This window comes from Cyrtonyx montezumae, unplaced genomic scaffold (genome assembly GCF_038088225.1).
Source record: "Cyrtonyx montezumae isolate F1298 unplaced genomic scaffold, pur_monq_1.0 scaffold_8, whole genome shotgun sequence".
Taxonomy (NCBI): Eukaryota; Metazoa; Chordata; class Aves; order Galliformes; family Odontophoridae; genus Cyrtonyx; species Cyrtonyx montezumae.
Window position 1 is genome coordinate 48,828,480 of NW_027072089.1, and position 20,143 is coordinate 48,848,622.

The 20,143-nt window shown below is 38.8% G+C and overlaps 1 protein-coding gene across 1 annotated transcript in view; it reads right to left on the reverse strand.

Moving 5' to 3' along the window:
* Positions 1 to 575: 575 nt before the first annotated feature.
* Positions 576 to 20,143, reverse strand: part of PIEZO2 (piezo type mechanosensitive ion channel component 2) — a 280,908-nt gene continuing 261,340 nt past the window's right edge. The window contains exons 38-52 of the mRNA XM_065752657.1: positions 19,537 to 19,795; positions 18,853 to 19,035; positions 18,413 to 18,665; positions 17,572 to 17,704; positions 16,978 to 17,125; positions 16,654 to 16,868; positions 15,462 to 15,620; positions 14,062 to 14,209; positions 11,365 to 11,553; positions 10,838 to 10,930; positions 9,377 to 9,549; positions 7,751 to 7,867; positions 5,350 to 5,429; positions 3,813 to 3,993; positions 576 to 2,923 (exon numbers count right to left, since the gene is read on the reverse strand). Coding sequence (XP_065608729.1) covers positions 2,671 to 2,923; positions 3,813 to 3,993; positions 5,350 to 5,429; positions 7,751 to 7,867; positions 9,377 to 9,549; positions 10,838 to 10,930; positions 11,365 to 11,553; positions 14,062 to 14,209; positions 15,462 to 15,620; positions 16,654 to 16,868; positions 16,978 to 17,125; positions 17,572 to 17,704; positions 18,413 to 18,665; positions 18,853 to 19,035; positions 19,537 to 19,795 — 2,584 coding nt within the window. The 3' untranslated portion in view covers positions 576 to 2,670. The remainder of the gene's footprint in view (positions 2,924 to 3,812; positions 3,994 to 5,349; positions 5,430 to 7,750; positions 7,868 to 9,376; positions 9,550 to 10,837; positions 10,931 to 11,364; positions 11,554 to 14,061; positions 14,210 to 15,461; positions 15,621 to 16,653; positions 16,869 to 16,977; positions 17,126 to 17,571; positions 17,705 to 18,412; positions 18,666 to 18,852; positions 19,036 to 19,536; positions 19,796 to 20,143) is intronic.

Consider the following 20,143-nt stretch of genomic DNA (forward strand, 5'->3'; position numbering starts at 1 on the left):
ACGCTGCTGCTACACATGCAACATATCCCTTCACCCTCCTCCTACCTGATGGGTTCTTTTATTTCAAAGCTGTTTGACACTCACTAGCTGGTCTGAACTGCATGGGCTGAGTCGATATCAGATGCAGAGCTTTGCTTGTCCTTATTTGAGTTTTATGAAGCGCATGGCTGCTCATGCCTCCAGCATCCTGAGGTCCTTGTGAAAAGCAGTCATGCCCTACACTCTATCAGCTTCTCTCCTCTTTCCCCAAAAGGGCACTTGACAAATATACCTTATAACCAGCCCCAGATTTTGTATGGTCCACTTTTTCATTGTCGGAGTGTTACGTGTTGTCTTCCATGCTGTTAATAAAGACATTAAATGGTACTGGCTCCAGTACTCATTCTCTAAAGGATGCCATTAGAAAGCAGCTGTCCGTTCAGCTTTATGTGGATGGTTGGATAGAGATTAGCAGCACAATTTCCACCTGTTGCAGCCCCTTATCCAGTCCATAGGTCACCAATTTGACTAAATGTTGTTTTGAAAAAACAGAATAAAAAAAACAAAAACAAACAAACAAAAAAAAAAACCCACAACAGAAGAACACTTTTATTTTCAAAGTTTGATCGATCCATGAAAGAAAGGACAGAACATTTCTGCAAAGCTCAAATAACTGTACAGCTGATCCCGCAGAGTTTTCTCACCAGAAAGTAAGTGCCTGTTTGTTAAAGAGAGGGAGCCAAAAAGTGGGCCAAGTCCAACTATGGCCAGTATGGTTCTGCTGCTGGTACTGGTACTTTCAGAACCACATCACACCCTTCACACCTCTCTTCCAGTGTTGCCTCCTCAAAATCACTGAACGCACAGATAAGGATTCGTCTGACCACAAAGCGTCTCTGTCAGATCCTACGTCAGGGCTGCCCTGTATATTTTGTTTTTCATTCACAGGTTTTATGGAAGAAATGGAGCAAAACTCTCCACCAGGGAATGCTGCCAGCTTTCCATTACACTTAGAGGAAATCAGGTTGTCGTCCAGTGAGTTCCAGTCACCAAATTATTTTATTGTTACAATATGATGAAGCGAGTTTTATTTTGTGCACTTCGTGGCGCCCAAAATGTTAGTTTTCACAGTATAGAATGGATGTGACAGCATTTGTCATGGAAGCACTGAGCAGAGTATGTTGTAACTTCATTCAATTGTGCTGTTTCATGAACTTCTGCAGTAAAATGTGCCAGCAAATTATGTTGTATTATCTTCCTTCTGGAGATTAACTAATTATTCATATAATAAATACCAGCTAACTACAAGAAAGAGATTTATTTGTCACAGAGTTGGAAGAATGTCAAACTTTTCCCATTTCATGTAAAAAGGCAGAGGAAAAATACTTCTAAAATGACTTTGCAACATGTGCTTTATTTTAAGCCATTACTGAATCAAAACTACACAGTATACCCTTTTAATATACCTTATCCACTCAATGATTTTTTTCCTTGATAATTTTTTTTTAACATGGAATGAAATCTACATTGCAAATGTAATTTTTCATGCTACAATGATCTCTAATGAGCCATTTGTGTCATTAATAATAGTAATTTAAGAAAAAAAGGCCACTTTTCAAGCTCATATGCATGTCTGTCTTTGGGAACTTAAGAAATAAAAACAACAAACAAACAACCCGTCTCAGATGTAAAAATGTGACTTGGAATATGTAAACATTTTTCTATACCTGAAACACTGGAAGAAGAGTATCAGCTAACAGCAAAACAATAGTTGCCTTAAGTCATCGAAATGGGAAAAAGCATGTAATGGGGAGCAGAGAGAAGCACACACTATTCACTTTTTAAAGGATTATAAGAAATGAAGTAGCTCCTTAGGTCATTGAATTCACTTTCTTTTCTCATCTAATGGAAAGCAGTAACTGTGAAGAAAATGACCTAGCAGAACATCCCAATATTTCACCATAACTATTCTAGCCATTAGTTACCCTTGACAAAATGTCAAGTTTCAGTTGATGTGTTCTTTTTTTTCCTGAGTCATTGATGTTTGGTGGAAATGTTTTATGCGACTGTACAAACAAAATAAGGCATTTTAAGAGATAGTAACTTTTATCCTTTTTGCTAGTAGAGGTTTGTCCACAGTGTCCTTTGTACATCAAAACCTCTGCTTTTCTACAAATGGGTATGGCTAGAATGTTTTCAGTTCCCACTGTGGCCCTGGCTCTTGGGTGTCCTGAAGGTTAGTCACCGTCCCATTACTTGTAGCTTGAAAGTCAGTGATGTACAACAGCATATTGCACAATCCAATCTGTATGACTCTAGAAAAAGTTTGGAAGGTCCTCTGGAGTCATTTGTGGGTTCACTCTTTCCTTTCTCTTTGAGGGTATTTATTGTCTGGAAAATTAAATTAGCCAGACAAGGATGCAGACTTTTTGCTGATTAAATTACAAAGCAGTCCCCAGATTGTAGAGGAGTGGCACATTAAAAACAGCAAATCATCCAACTTTCTTCACTGTTGATCCTTAATTCGAAAGGCAGCATGGATTCCAAAGGCTGTAGCTTCCAGGACTCCTTCAGTGAAAAATGATCGCTACCTAACTATAAAAGGCTTAGCTCTTAAGAGAATATTGTGCTTTTCCTTTTCTTTAAAATTCAGATGAAATCAACTTGATTTGCACTGTGACACCAAAGAGATCAATTAGTTTTTTCCCTAGTCCACTTGATCATAGTCTCTGGTGAGCGATACAGGAAGATTAGTTTGGCGTACAGGTCTTCTTCTAGTTCCAGTTCTCCAGTCTCTCGTACTAAGAAAATGTCAGTACACAACTTCAAGATTCGGTCTACATTGGGTAGCTCCTCAAACATGATGGAGTGAGAGATTCCACTGAAAAACTCACGGACAAACTTCCCTATCACCAGGACGACTGATGCGTATAGTCCCATGATGCTGAAAAGAAAGAATGGAAAAAGTTCAAGCCGTGCCTTGAAAGAGAATAATCCAAATCAGGGAGCTCATCTACATGGTTAATTATAGTCTGTCAGCAGAATGCACACTGATTTCTATTTAGGATCATGTGTTTTCTGTGCTGTAGGATGAAAGACAATAAAATCTCTTCCAACACAACAGAAAGCTGAGAACATACACGGCTGAAGCTGCTGGCCTAAATGATTTATCCTCAGTCAGTTATGATGGTAGTCTTGCATCTTGTCTGCTACAGCTTGGAAGCTGCAGGGAAAACTCACAACCTCTAGTTACTAAATGCAAGTGATCTGACCGATTTCATGTCTAATTCTTCTTATAAAAGTGTGTTTAAGTGGTGACAGACTAAGAATTGCCTGAACTTGCAGGATAAAACTCTTATGAGGGGTTCTCCAAAGGATACTGGAAGGGAATATCTCTCAGGAGGCATGGTCTCCCGACTTCCTCTGTTTCTGGAGCTGTATTTCATAACAGCTTCAGACACAGAGTCTTGGCTGCTAGCATAAGATTGGGAAGGTTGCCAAAAATGATCAGTTTGGGCAGAACTTCACTTTTAGTTAAATGAACGTATTTTGAATTATCTCATTTGAATAGGAAATTGGTGCAAAAGGTACTTCTTTTGCTTTTTTTTCCCACAGGACTGTGGACATGAAAGGGCATGTCATTCCTTAAAAATGTACAATGTATTCTGTAGATAACAGTAATAGATGTGACATTATAATTCTCACAGACGCCCTTTTCTGGAGTTTCAAACATTAGAACAACAAAAAAGAAATAGCAAACACTCACAAAGCAAATGAAGCCACCTATTATCTTACCTACATTACTTTAATTTTATGTACAGATTCTTTCTTACCCATATCCAGCCAAGAATCCAAGGCTTGGTGGACTGACTTTATCACTGAATATGAAGAGTTCAAGGCTCTCTTCAGAAGTTTTGTATCTTTTCCCAAGCTGATTCAAAACCCACCACTCACGAACTCCCTCTTCAGACACATTTTTGACCAGGGAAACTGTAATATTTTCCCATCTGCAGTCTATCGAAAAAAAGAAATGTTAATAGGTATACCAAGAACTCCAAGACTCAAAAGGATTAGATGTTTTGATAACTTGCGTGATGAAATAGCAGAGTGATGAAAGAGTAAAGGTTTGTTGCAACTCACTTACAATCCCTTTTGCAGTATTTCTGTACAAAAGTACAGTCTATCTAGACTGCTGTGGTTTTCCTTCCACCAATCTTACGTAAATGAGCATTAAATAAATAAAATATTTGACATCAATTACATTTTTTTCTGTATACGCGTCAAGTCATTCAAGTATTTTCAAGCCAGTGCAGTGATAAGAAGTATGTCTACATTTCAGGCATAAAGAAGCACATTTAAGTATTTTCAAGCCAAGGCATCAATAACAAACAGTATGTCTACATTTCATGTCTAAAGCACATTAACTTGGAGGGCTAATAGTCAGCTTCTATATGTCAAAGTGAAACTACCACTTTTTGGTAAAGGTATATGTCAAGAAAAGCATACTGTGCTATTATGCATCCTAATCACATGGACAGGAGTTGAACTCTGGCTCTTCTGCTTTCTGAGGACCCTACATTAGCAGTGGATGCACTATAGCGCATTATAAGAATCACAGAGAGGAATTTTTAGGACACATACTGACTAACTACAGTGAAACACTGGTAAATTACTGCTACACATAAAGATAGATTCCATCTTAAGAATTATACTTCAAAACATGCTCACTCAACCTTGAACAGTAATGCACTACACAATGAGCAAGAAAATGTCTGTGAGTCAAATTTAACCTCTGTTGAGAAAGGCATTCTTAGTTAATGACTTTTTTCTACTTTTCCATTCCAACAGATTTAATGCATGTATGTATGTACACATGTATGTACTTGGCACAATTATAAGTATCTGGACATTCTGAATGGGTACTTTGAAATTCAATTATTTATGTAAATTGCATTCTTTGGAGTCAGTAATGAGGGAAGAACTAAAAACAATCATCCAATGTCATTATTCAAGCTGATTACATTTGCAGACATGCAGAGCTAGTATTTGCAGTAAAGAGATGCAGAGGTGAAACTTGTCAAGACTTGCTTAGAATAGAAGAGAGAGCAGTTTCTGAATGCAGACTTGAAGGAAAAGAACTACACTTTTAATCTGTAGACTCCTCGCTTTTAAATACAAAGCTAAAGTATGTCCAAATGCATTTTCTGCCTTGTACTCTTGTCTCTCCCCAAGCCTGTAGACACCAGGTAGAAACAACTGTAAGAGTATTTCAGTCCAAGGTGCCCCATAACAGTTAGCAAATGTGCAAATTTGAGCGCGGTGTTGCACTTTTTTCAACTGCACTCTGTTTTCCATGGCCTGGATACATACCTGTCAATAGCTGCTTTATGGGTTTTGCCAGAGAATCACTAGGAGCCTTGATGTAGTACGGATACACCGTCTCTAATGTTCTGGAAAAAAAATGAGAAAGCAAATATTTCATATTTTTATACCTCTAAAATAATTTAGAAATACCTAACAGGGCTATACACAGTTCCCAGTAATTCTTGGCTTAAGCTCTGATTTTATAGTGTTCAGATGTCACATCTGAAAGTTAGCTGGATTTATTAACTATGTTCTGTCAGTACTTCAGCTGGGAGCTCCATCCATAATGTCCCCTTTCACGCGCCATGAATCCCACACATCTGGGGCATATGTGTTTGCAAGGAATGTAAAATTTACATTTTGTTCACCTTTTAAACAAAGCTGCTTTTATAGTCAGTTATATAAGCCGCACAAAGAAAGGCAACACACCATCAGTAATAAACAAGCTAGGAAAATATGTAGTGAGAATATTTATTACTTCAGAATTACAGAATGTTTAAATAATAACGCCTGAAGAGTAAGAATTCTTCCTAGAATATTTTATTGGGAAATATTTTCACAGTTTGCATAATCTGGAGGATTTCAAATTAAAATGAAAGATGTTTGTGGAAGTTCCTCACTGGACTCAAAATTGAATCACCTTAAGCGGGATAAATTACCAGCATTCAGAGAGAACTTAAAAATTCATTAAATACAGAGATGCTGCCCTAAACTTTCCCTCAAATGAGTGAAAAATTATAGGAAAGAGGAGCTCTTTCCTAAGTAAGTCCTCTGACACTGCTTCATCGCATACATGAAGCTACGAAAGAATGGAGGAGGCCAGTTTAAGACCTTCAAGATCAGGCTGAGGACAGGTAGGATCTCAGCTGAGTTGTGGAAGAAAACTCCCTGCAGAACTTGCCACATGGCTGTCAGCTTCCACTTTTTTTTTTTTTTTTTTTGTGACAAAGTTAAAAATGCCGAGATCAACAGTACTATTGCAACACAGGTAGGTGAATGCAGCTCTTCTATGCCACTGCTTGTCTTCTGCAAAGAGAGAATTATAGATGAATTACATCTTCCCACAAAGGAGGAAAACCTACCCTCTTTGGCACTACATTGCCCTAGGAAATATTTCTGTATCCTCACAGGGTTAAAAAAAAATCAAAAATCTATTTTAAATGCAATGATCAGATGTGCAGCAGCAGTCTCTTCAGTCTCTTTGGGTGCACAACTGTGCATGGGTGCAGAAAAGTTGTGAACAAAGAGGTGAACCAGTCAGAGTTTTCACTTGCCATTGGGCCTCAGCTTTAACTTTACAATTCCTGTGGCCACAAATCAGACCAGGTGGCCTTAAGAATAATGCATTGGCCCAGTGGTATTTAGACACAGCTGTTGTAGTAAGCAGGCAGTAGGGGAAGAGCCAGACTGTGTTCAAACTTGAGAGGCATCATACTATTAATGTAATAAGGGTACATCCATACAATAATGTTTGATGTTCTGATGAAGAAAATGTTCTTATGCCTTTTAAATTTCCATTACAGGAAAAGATCCGATGTCAAAAGTGACTGCAGATGTTACCCTTTGATCGCAGCGATTTAACACTTCCTTTCCAATCTAGTACCATTCAAGAATAACAATGAGGAATGCAGTTTGGATGGTTATTTAGAACAAAACATTCATCAATATGGCTTCCTCAAATCAAGTTGAATTCAGAGGAGAGTTTAACTGTGAATATACTGTAATGAACTTCTTATCCAATAAAGCAAATAAAAAAAACCTAATAGCTTCACCACATTTTTTGGTAGAGTTCCAGTATTCACAGTCTTATTGGCCTACTTTTACGACAAATAAATAAGCTTTGACCTCTAAGGCAATGTTATTATTCTGTGACTTCAGTGCTTTTGGCCTCTGGGAATAAGACTCCAACGATTTTTAGAGGTGGTTGATCTTGGAGAACTCCCTGATACTTTATGGTATGTCTAAGCTTAGAGTTGTGGTTGCAGAAGGGTCCTCAAAGCTGAAAGACTAGGAAAAAATGCAACAACTCTTGGAATTCTTGCAAGCAGTGAGGAAGGAGTAATGGCCTAACACTTGAACATAGGAAGTTCCATATGAATATGTGGAAGAACTTTATGGTAAGGGTGACGGAGCACTGAACAGGCTGCCCAGAGAGGTTGTGGAGTCTCCTTCTATGGCGATTTGCAAGACCCATCTGGATGCCTACCTGTGCAACATACTATATGGAATCTGCTTTGGCAGGGGGTTGGACTTGATCTCTTGAGCTCCCTTCCAGCACCTACAGTTCTGTGATTCTGTATGGATGTATGGGTAGATAAATAATACATCTGCACAAGCCTTGCTTCCTTAAGAAATTAGGATTAAAAGGAGTAGGTTTGCATATAAATAGGCAAAGAAGATAACTTACACCTTTTCCAATTGCTTTCCAGACATCATGTTAGCAATATCTTTTCTGGTATTCTCTGGTAGGCCAAAGGTGAGTTTATCCGATGCTATTTCTGCTTTGGCACCAAGAGTGAGATTTCTGTTTTAAGTAAAAAGGAAGGCACACAGTCAGCCTACACTGAGCAGAACCTGAATACTTGTTAACTGAATATTAGGCTGGCTATCTAACTAGTTTGACCACAATGATCCTGTCCATTCCAACTTTTGCTAAGTAGCAAGCATCATGCACCCTCTACCTGAGATGAGAACATAGCTGAACCAGGATCAGCTTCTGCACACCGCCTTGTGTCGTGCCCTGTGGTTGAGAAACAGCAGGAAGACAGGACAAGCCCTGGGCTGCTGAGGACTGCAGAGAAATTCACCCAGCAGATGGTGGGCAAGTGCAGAAAACAGGTATACTGCTTGAGTGATACAAGAGATCATCTTACAGCTGCTTGTGGTCTCCTGGCCTAGGTGAAAGACAGCAGTTTCCCTTTACAGAGAAAAAGTGGGAGGTCACCGTGGTAAGCCTTTACCACTTTCAGTCATTTATGGCTGCAGTAAAATCCACAGGATATAATTTGAGGGTGAAAAAGGTCTCTTTCAAACCCAGTGGTTGAATGTTTGTAGTTATGCAAGTATATGGAAACATTTTAAATTAATATAAGATTCAGAAAGGGATGAGGGATATAATTCACTGGCTTAATACTGCATGCTTTCAGCAAAAAAAGGGGGATCAAATAAAGTTGAATTAAGAATGCAGACTTGTTACAAACCTAGTTTTGACTGTGAAAGGACTGACCCAGTATATTCAGAGCTCCCACTGTGATTCAGCTGACCTGTTTTTGAGCAGTCTTTTGCTGTGGACTGCAATAACAACCAAATGTCTGCTTCCAAAGAAAACCCCATGTAGATACCAGGGCTTCAATGGCAGTTCATCTCCAATTTAGCCCAGCAGTCCAAGGTGGCAGTCAGTAGCCAAGAAGCATCCTGATGACTTGTTGTGCTTCAGCCTGTATCCAACGACTGCATATTTTAGGCCAGCTCTTGCAAAAACCTTATTGTAAAGCAGTATTTCGCTAAGGCCAAATAACCACAAGTAAATAGGTAAAAGTCTCAACCAAGTGGCTCTGTGCCAAGTAGCAGAACAATGGCTCCAAGTTCACATGTATTTAAAATGTAGCTTTCTATCAGTTTGAGATTCCTTTAAAAAGTGGGTGTTTGTATTTCCTCTTTGGTTTTCTGCCTTAGCTTTGTCTAAGTCTTCAGTTCCCATAAATGATTACAAGGTTGTTGTTTGAGGCAAAGTTTATTTGAACATCTCCATGTAAAACAAACTGAAGTGTTTTTATTTTTTCCTCCTCCCCCTCAAGTCTCATTGAAAACCATTCCTGCTTTTTTAAATCATCTACTTGGAAGTGGCTACATTTCTCTATTTATTTCTTGAGAGTTCCTATGTAACAAAGGTCTCCACTCTCTGCCTCTCTCCCTTACTTTTTTAAGTTTTATTTGCAATACAATAGAATCTGCTGAAAAAATAAACAAAAACATGCAGTGTGGAAAGCTTTCCAAATGATCTATCAGACTTAACAGCAGTCATATCGATTACCTTTGAATGCTCCACGAAAGAACTACAGTGAACTCAGCTGAAAAATCCAGCAGTCCCTGTATCATTTTCTCTCTACTGGGAGGGCTGATGGTCCATAAGGAGTTTGAATTCCCTTCTAGATCTGCAAGGGTTATATCTTCTTTTCCATAGCCCTCTAGAAACTGCAAAGCAGCCTGTAGTTACAAAAAAGGAAAATAAACTTTCAATGCTGTGACAAGGCATAAAACCATATTTCCTGATCAGACAGAATTATAAACACTTGATTAATCAGAAGTGCATTCATTAACACGGATTGCTCTGTCAGGTACCTGCTGGGGCCTTAGATGAGGAGGGGAACAGGCAAAGCATAGCCAACTCAGGAAGACAATACAAAAATGGCCCTGCAGTTCAAAGAATAAATATGATGGTCAAGTTGGTCAAAATGAGTTTGAATATTCATCAGGTATACCCTGTAGAGTGCATTTTATCTTGAATCCTTTCATTTCTAATATTCCCCTTTATATATCTGGATCCAGTAGGCTATGCTGCTTTCAGTCCACACCAGTCTGATGTGTTCCTCCTATACTTCATGCAGCTTCACTGAAACTCTAAATAGTATCGGCACTCCAATAGTGATCAGCACAAAATAAAAGCAACTGTGTAAACATTATGCCAACTCTTGCTGCTGTGGATTGGCAGATATAATCAGGAGGCACAAGACACCCAGCAGTTCTCATATTTTTACTGAAGTTGTACTCTGTCTTTCATTAAGCATCTTTCAGCATGGAAATATGTCTGCAATAGATAAGGCAACTTGAAACCGCTGACTTTCAAAGTAGATCACAAATGGAGTGTTACTGTTATAACTCCTGAGCAATTTGGTAGCATCTAGTATTAAAAAATGATTATTCCTGAATGGGCTAGAAGGAAACACTTCTCTTAAAGTGGTATTCGATCAAAATACAATCACTTTAGTAACACAATAGTTTCTGCAAAATAAGTCTTTTTTGCAACAGAAAGTTGAGATAACTTCAGGCACAGTGCACCACACAATAGGGAGACCATGTTTAAACTAAGATATTCTAATGTCAAAACTTTTCCAGGCCATACACACTTTCTTTGACAGCATCACATCTCCCCAGTGGAAGGAGAAAGCCACATGCACTGTAGGAAGAAGTATAGGGCTTAATAGTTCCAACAGTATTGTGTCCCCACAACACATTTGTGTCTTTTAGAAAGAAGGTTTTTATTCAGGTGACAGGAAAACTAGGACTTCTATCTTCCACGGTTTTGGGCAAAGAAAATTTGATTGGTGATCTGTCTCTTTATAACGCAACCCCATCTTGACAAACATTTACTAATATCCCTTCGCAAATGATGGCAGTGTTGCTGACCACTTGACTACATAACAAATCACACAAAAAGCCTCCATAGAAACATGCATACATTTTAAAACAGTGAAGTAGTCTACATTTCACTTACAGTGTTACCCCTATAGCTTCCCAGAAATGCATTGAAACCAGTCTGATTCAAATCCTTGAGCTGACTCTGTTGAGCACTCATTGTAAAAATAGGCTGGGAAACAAAAGAACACACACTTGTCACATTTACTTCACATCAGTTGCTACACAGACAGTACAGCATCCTGTGGATCACAGTCCATCAATCCAACAAAAGGCTACAAATTTATTCTGCTAATAAGAAGCTTCCTCCACTTAATTATCTCACATTCACCATGGGGACCTGTAGGCAGTTACCTGATTCTCCCTGATGCAAGATAATTAATTCAAATTAATCTGCCAGTAGGTTCTGCTTTTAACTGGCAAGTGAAGATAATATTTTACATCAATGATGAACTGACATATTTAAGGGATCACTTGTGGGAGTTTGTTTGATCTCTTGCATAAGTCAGGAGAGTTTCAGTTGGAAAATTCAATGCAAGAAATAAAGAACTGTGCAAGGAAATACAGTGCAAAAACAGATTTCTTTTGGTTTGTCTTCATTTTTACCTGATAACCTCCTAGAGTTATTGTGATTGATACATCTAGAGGCTTGTTGGTGATGCCTGCAACAGATTTGATTAAAGACATGAAGAGCAGTGGGAACCAGACAATACAAATCAGCAAGACGATAATCATGCCACCCATTCCATACTTCACAACTTTCTTTTTCTTCTGGCCTCTTGGTTGGGGATATCTCTGCAAAAGCAAACAGCAAGATGGTAATGTCTTTTCTATCAGTGAAACACTCGGTATGATTTGATGGGTGAATGAATCTCAAGGACTCCAGACTCCTGCTGTCATTTGTTGCCCATCATTAGGCCAACCAAACCTGCACAGGCACTGAATTTTGGCAACTAGAGAGAAAAGTGCCAAATGAACTCAGGTCAAGTATATATCTGGTATGAAAAATATCAGAAACCTCTCTTGTTTTGATTCTTCACAATCATAAAGAACAGAAAAATTGGGTAATTTGAATGTTTCATCTCAAACAGCATAAGCATGAAATTTCAGGAAAGAAATGTAAAACAATAGCAGCAACAGTATTTCCTCAGAACAGCAACAAGAAGATGACCCCCTGCCAAGCAAACAGACAAACAAAAACAAAAACCCAACCCCAAACTCCATGATATTGGGAAGGGCCAGTCTTCTTCCATTTTTCATCCCAAAACATTTTATCACAAACTTCATTAAGGCAGAATTTCCATCCTGGAGCTTGAGATGCTGCAAACTATTTTTGAGGAAAAAAAATTCCTGTCCCAGCAGCTGACACGTACAATTGGTAAGACTTTTATTGCAGTACTCTACAGTCATTTTGCACCTCTCGTACAGTGTTGCTAAGACATGTTCACAGGTTTGATCCAATCTGTCCATAGTGAATGCTGCACCAACTGTATTTGAATCATGCCTCAATCTTTGTTGCTGTTTCTAAAATTTTGACAATGTTTGTGTGGGAACCTTCCCTTTCTTAAGATTCTGAAACAAAAAATGATTTTGCTTTTATTCTTCTCTCTAAAAAGCAGATCATGCAGCAATACTGTTCCCCCTTGCCCATAATTCCACCCTCCTGTTATTGGCTTCGTGATTGAATGTTTCCATAGCATTACAATCCTGTAAAATGCCTTATCACAACTCTAATTTACTGTGGTATGTTCTCTTGCAGGATTGAACACTGCATGTTGTTTTAGGATCCTGCCTTTCACACACTGCGTACTACACATGCAAAATAAATATCCAGTGAATTGTACTGCACCTCATACACATGCCAGGAATTTGGCTTCAGGAAATTGTTCTTGCTTTCCAACATGAATCCATAAAGCCCACAGAGAGTATTAAATTTGTAATACAATGCTATATTTAAAACAAATTAGCTACTTTTCAAAAGCATTGTATCAAAGCATTTGTCTTGCATTGCAAAATACTGTTTTCATTAAAATATCGTATCAAGATCGCCCAGGGGCATATTACTTGTCTGTATGAGATTAGTTCAGGCACCTTTAATGCTGTTACAGAACAGCTCAGAGACTCTGAGAGCCAAAGAACTTCAGCATACCACTCAGTGTGAAGAGACAGAGAGAATTAAACAAAAGAACAGCACTCATAAAGTTGTTGGTAGTTATTTTGCTACATGGCACTAGCACACACATGCAAGCTTAGACTTGGAGGTTCTATGCTACATGTAATGCAGAGCAATCCTGTTGCAGAGTGAAAAAAATGCAGTATGATGGACTGTCAATGTAGAACAGGATTATTATTTCCAGCCTCCTGAAGCCTCTGGTTGACGATCCATCCAGGGCAGAAAGGTAAGCCATACTGAGAAAGCCTACCTATGAGATTCATGTCCACTTCAATTCTGAGCTAATCTAACTTGCATACTTGGAAAATAAGTGCAATTAAGAGAGAGGATTATAATAAAAGCAGCAAGACGTCAGTAACACTTAAAAATACAGCCGTTTCATTGCAGATGGACAATTTCTGACTGCTTGGGTCACTCTTAAAAGAATGCTTAATTTCTTTTTCAAATTGGCAAAATAAGCAAGCATATGGTTGCAATCTTTATAGCGGCTATAAGGAATCCAGAATTTGCAAGTTTAATTTGAGCTGAAGCTTAAATGAATTTAAGAGACTGAAATTTTAGTCAAACAAATCTTTATCTGCTTAGTTTATCTGCTTTTTTTTGGTTTTGTTTTTGCATTCTTTTTGGATGTGCGGGGTCTCTCCCAGAATAAAGGAACCAGCTAAGTCCCTTCTGTACTAACCTGAAACAGACATTCCTGAGATCTATACCATGAAGGCACGAACTCTTCCTTCACATGACCTTTCTTTGGAGATACAGTTTCCCTGCTACTATGGGTTACTTGTTTAAGTAGATATGGATAATGAGAGTGTATGAATACTGTGTCTTTCTCTCCTAGCCTTGAAATTCAAGCATGCATTTAAACTAAAAGCCACAAGTTTGTGCAATTCATCTCGATGGTGGAGAAATCAGGCACAAAGGAGAAGCCATTTGAAATCTCACTTGCACTGACTGTCAACTAAGATAAAGAATCCAATAGTCTGAATATTTCTGAACATGAACACCAGGTGTATCTGCTAACAATCTGCATTTATGGTGGATTTCCAATTTATTTAGGGACTTGTGATTACTTTTCTTCATTTCTGCACAGGGGCGAAGAGACCTGGATCATTCATATAAAGCTTCCTCACCTTTTCTGACTCTCGCCAGCACTTCAGGATGAAAATATGAGCATAGATATCTTCAACACAGATCCAGCTGGAAAGACTGAGAGTGGTATCTGTCCAAACCCAGTCCATTACTGCTCTCAGCTCAGTCAAAAATGGAACCAGGCGGAATCTGAAGGGAGACCACAGCAGATAGTAAAAACCAGAGGAATCACATTAAAGAAGCATGGTAAGTGTATATGTCAGAAAAAGGAGAACAAAATGAGTACTAAAAGGCAGTTTGATTGGAAATTATGCAGTCACATTATGAGATTGTGTGGCTAATACTGGTGTTTTAAAGGCGATATATTTTGCCCCAGCTCAAATTCCTCTTGGTCTCCTTGTGAGGCTGTAAACATGCTTTGGCACCATTATGCCCTGTAGCTGTGTATGAGATACTGATGCAACGGTACCAGACAGACTTCTTGTGTAAACAATATTCCTCTACACTGGGAGCACAGGGGAACATAGCCTTTCTGCAGGATGGTGGGACTTTATTTTATACCTCTTTACACCAAGTGATGCATTGCCTTCTTATAGTAGATAGGCACTCCTCAACTGTGTATGTGGATTGGGCTTTATGACTGAGAATTAAGGAGCAGAAGAAGGTGGGCGAACAGGAAAGCAACATGCACATAGTGGCTTTTCAATATGTATCCTTTAGTGCTTCCACATTTTTCTGCTTGGCCAGGTCATAAAGACTGCTTCATGTGAAGAAAGCTTTCTTCTACAACTTTTCCTATTGGAGTGATACAGGCCCATACTGAAAATATTTGGAAAAAGCTGAGATTATTCCAGCTTTTCTGTGAAATGCATAGTTGCTCTGAACTAGCTTAATCACATCATTCACACTGAGGCTGTGTCTGTTATTCGCACCAACAATTTTAACTCCTAAAAAGCTTCAGATGTGCAGCACTTTACAAAAGGTACACAAAAGAAACTTCATTTTCAAAGTGCAGACTTGACTTCCCCTGTCTATCTCTTCATCTCCACCTGCAAAAGTAGAGCCTATAGGCCAGCCAATGATCTCCAATGATCCAATGATCTCTTTTGGGATTTGATGTCTTACTACTTCTTAGCACTGCAGAACAAATAGCATCACCTGTTGACTACTAGGGCATGCAGCCCCTATCCAATTATCTGAATGTCAGACTGATAACTCAGACTTGTATATTCAGGGTAGGAGACATATTCCTGAGATTAGCATTCCTGAATTTTTTTTTTCTGGACTACAGAGGATATGTGGCACATACAGAGGAATATTCTGTGTGAGACTTATTGTCTCATTTCCAGCAACTTCTGAAGAAAAGTCATGAATAATCCCAGCATCTGACAAACGGTCCTCATCTTAAGGAAGAGGAGGAGGGGACTATGTCTAGACTTACCCTTGAAATAAGAACAGGTTCACATAGTTATAACTTTTTGTGAGGAAGTTGCCAAGAACACGAGTTGGATATCCGCAGCGTATCTGATACGCTGATAAGCCAAAATAAACACATTTCACAAAATACCAGAGCTGGGCAACAGTGTTCTGGCTAAATTTCCTGTAACGGAAAAGACAGATAAAGGAAAATGATGAGCATCGTATCTGTGTAAGACCAAATTAGCTTGAAATGTTTTGTGCTCCTGGCAGCTTCCCTCTTCTGAGAATATGTGGAAAGCCTTTGGCCTCTGACCTCAATGCACTGGTGACACAGTATTTGAAAAAATTTGGATGAAAAATTCTATAAACACCATCTGTAGTCACCTCTGGGTCACAGGGAAGAGAATGGGAACAGCATCACAGAAGAGTGAGGGCTCTAGAGGTGCCTGGCTACACCACATGAGTCTCAACAATGGGAAATCTGTGTTTAATGGGTTGACACTGCTTTTCTTCATTTTTTAAAGAGCTGACATTGGCAATTGACTACATAGAATTAACTGTTATTTGCATTCCTGCTTGTACCTCCAATGCCATAGACTAATACAAGAATTTAGGTTGGTCTCTGAAGATGATGTTTACCATCAACCCTTGTCATGTCTAATTACACCTAATCATTCAGGAAACTGTACAGTTTGAAGTATCTATGAAGATGTAGACCCCAAAGTCTGTCTCTGCAATTTGCTCCAGTGTTTGACTATCATCCCAGTGAAAAGATTTGTTATCACATCTAGCTGGAATTTCCCTTTCTCCAACTTGTGGCCTCTTGCTTTATCAAGGTGCACCTCTGAAAACAGCTTAGCTTCATCTTAATGCTCTCCTAATAGTTAGGTGAAGAGAAGTCATAATCTTCTCCAGGCTGCACTTATTCCCTTAACCTTTCCTCACACACGATATGCTTCACCCCCTCCACCCCCAATATCTTAGTGAACATTTGATGCAGCTCAGCTTCAATCCAGTCCCTTCCTCCTCAAATTTATATTGGCCACAGCTTTTGCTGTGGAAAGGCACTCTAACATTCTGTTTAGGAATGAGACTAAGAAATTCATTTGTGATTCTAAATTTAGCTATAACTATCTCAAATTCATATTCATATTCAAATAACTTGGTAAAGCATTGGTTTTCGATGAATATTGTATGATTACAAAGGTTTATACCTTTCTGTCACTCCAGGCAAGATAAAGAACATCCAGAAATGAATCCCAAAAACAAGGATGACCTGGAAGATGACCTTTCCCATGACAGTTTTTTTGAGGTAGAGCGCTCGGTCTACCACCATGGTACCAAACTGAATGAGCACCATCACCAAAAATGCCTCTGGAACCTGGTCCTCTGACAAGGAAGAAGTAATATCTGCTGCTGCAGAGTGTTTCTGAAAAGAAGAATGTAACAGAGTGGTTGAGGAAGAACAATCATATGGTACTGACCATTATGGCAAGGCTCCCAACCAAGGATTTACATAGGTGCCCTCTGTGACATACCCCAAAAGCCCAAAATCCAAAGACAATGATGATGAAGTCCACTGTATCTGCGAGGAACATCAGTACATACACATCAGTCACTGCACTGTAGTCTGGATGAATAAGATTGTAGAAAAATTGTCTGATGGGCACATACACCTGGAGAGTCCTAAAACGACAACGATGTGATTTAACAACACTGTTGCTTACACTGAATAAAAGAGCGGCTGGAGGTGATTTGAGTAATGCTCATAAAAATACATTTCTCTGACAGACTTCATTAATCTTCATAGACACCAGTCCCTTGCTGCTAAAGCATTGTAATAGCATTTGTTCAGTAGAAATATGCATAGTCACTCAAGTCAGTTCACGTAGGATATTTAACCTTTCACCAGATAGATGAACCCTTGAAGTGCTATTTGAACCTCTGCTTATTTGTCTGAAATTCAGTTGGTGTGACTTGAGAGTGAAAGTGTCCCAGTATAATGAATAGTATACCCATTCATCCATTTGAAATAGCAGAAGTAGTAACCTACATTATTTAAAACATTTTACTCCATTAATCAGCTGTTTGGAACCTCCCCTGAAGCCCACCCAACTCCTCACATTGCTCACTTTTTAATTGTAAAGGCCTTGGCTTTGATCATTTGTTCTCGAAACTTTTCCATAAGAAGTTCTTTCCTAGATTTTTGCTTGATGCTCAGCACACTGCTTCCTTTCTGACTGCTGTTTCTTGTACTGGTACTTCCTGAGAAAACGGGGAAGGGAAAGAGAAGTGAAAGAAGCTAATTCAAAATCAGTTTATATGCAAAAATTAGAAAGTAATAGATATGGAGAATTCTACCCCATATCTAAGTTTCTCATATGAAAGATGCTTTGAAACAAATTCTTATGGTAATTTATCTCTGATATTTTAAAACCTTGAAAACATTCAGTTACAGGTTCTAGTAGAAGAGTGATAAAGGCAAAAACTTGGTTGGTTTGACTTGATCAACTCAATTGGAACTATACATTCAAGCTACTGCAAGCCCTTCTTTTTTCACAAGATGGGAAAAATAATCCACTTCAACATCCTTGACCATTTTTTTTTTCATTTCAAGTTCCATTTAATGTAAATATGAAAAATACATGTGCTTTGAATTCCCTCAAGCTGGGGATTATGCTAAACCAGAAATTCTGGATCTGGGCCACGCTGGACATTCCTTTCCCAGCTTTTGGATAATGTCATTTTAAAAACATAGTGAATCACAAAGCACATCTCTTCATCTGAACTCTAAGGTTTGGAGTATGTTCAAACACAAAGATATTTTGCTTCATATCCTATTTCCTCACTCAGGAGCAACAGCATTCAGTAGTTTCTGGGTTCTTCACGGCAAAAGGCACCAGGTTTCAGCAGTATGATTTTATGGGAAACAAACATTTGGTCTTTAAGTCCCTGAAGTGCTACAGCATTTACCTCTCTTAGATCTGTGTGAGGAGAAGCTGGATCTGTGAGAAAGCTGTGATGCACTGCTGGAGCTCTTCCTCCTGATTGCTGTCTGCTGCTCAGGGAAGTGGACGTGGATGGACTCCACAGATGCTGCAAGATTGACAGACTTCAGAGACCCAGAAGAGTCTCTCCTCCCTCCTGGCAGAGAAAGCTCATCATCAGTATCTCCTTTATTACTGGAGTTGTCCCCTTTCTCATCTTCATCCCACAGTCCATGGCACTAGTGGAAAAAGAAAAGGAGAGCATTTCAAATTTGTACTTACTGTATTTATTTGTATTTATGTCACAGTTTTTATTGTAGTCATTTATCAAAGTGTTCACTAGGAAGATGACAAATTCATAGTGTTGAAATAATAACTTGAATGACTAGAAAATTAAATACAAAATAAAAAATAATCTCAGCTCACCTTTAAAATGGATCTGTGGAAAAATAAAGCAAGGAGCTGAACAAGATCATAGTGCACGTAGCCCTCTTTCTTCTCTATGCCAATAATATTAGGTGGGTGATAAGGTTTATCTTTTGTGTAATCCACATATTTATTCCAAGGAAAGAAGCCAAACTGGAAGAAGTACTTGATGACAATGGCTACCTGTTCAGAAACACAACACACTTTGGGTGTTTTCTAAGCATGGCAGTCTCATAATATTAAGAGAAAAATACGACTACTATTTCAGCTTTGTGAGATGATTACCACTCATTAATACAAAGGAACAACAGTTTATGTTTCTGGAATCATAAGGCCATCAATGACTAAATTCAGCATTTAACAACAGGTGGTGCTCAGTGGTACTTGAGATGCCACAGGCAGTGCATACTGTCACTTGATCACCAGCTATGCAGTACCTATTCATAAATGAGCTGGTTTTGTGGTAACTGCTTTGCATGCCAGAAAGGATGTTGCCTGCAGCAGTGAAGAAAAACACAAACTTTCTTGTGCCGTAGGTATTGCTGAAGGTTTAGCAAACATTTAAATTAATATGAAAGGCCAAAGGCCACTGGACCGTAGAGATTAGAAACAGGAAAGAGACCATACAAAGCTTATAGCTTTTTTCTCTGTTTGGCATTCAGGGTTGCAAAAACAGCAGCCTACCTCTGTGTAGACAATGGCAGTCATCCAGAAACGTTTGCTTGGCCGAGGGACAGACAGCATGGCCCAAAGGAAGATAAGAATGGGCAGCACCAGCGTTATCATGGAGGCAGAGATCATGTGGTTAAGGATGATCACAAAATAGCAAACCATTTCTGACCGGGCCACCAGAGTATTGTACAGGGCATAAATAAGAAGCAAGACTCGAGGCTGACCAACATAGAATTTCTCTGATTCTTCTAGCTCATCATCATGAAACATCCTATGAGAAGCAGAGAAGTGCAAATGAAATTCACAACAGCTACTTTTAAATTGATACTGTTTTCCCTTTTGAACAGTTATAACATTCTGCTGGTGACAATAATGGAATAATGAAGGAAAAGGAAAAAAAAAAAAAAAGATGGGATTTACTGTTATAATTGAACAGCTCACAATCTAAGCTTACAGAACTTCAAGCAGAATAACTGGAAGTGCTGTTCTGTTGCTTTTTAATTAATCTGCTCAAATAAACATAAAAGATATAAGGAAACAATTACATAAATTTCACATAATCAGTTCTCTTTTCTTAAGGAGGGCAGAATCTTAAGAGGAGATTTAACTGGAAAGCCAT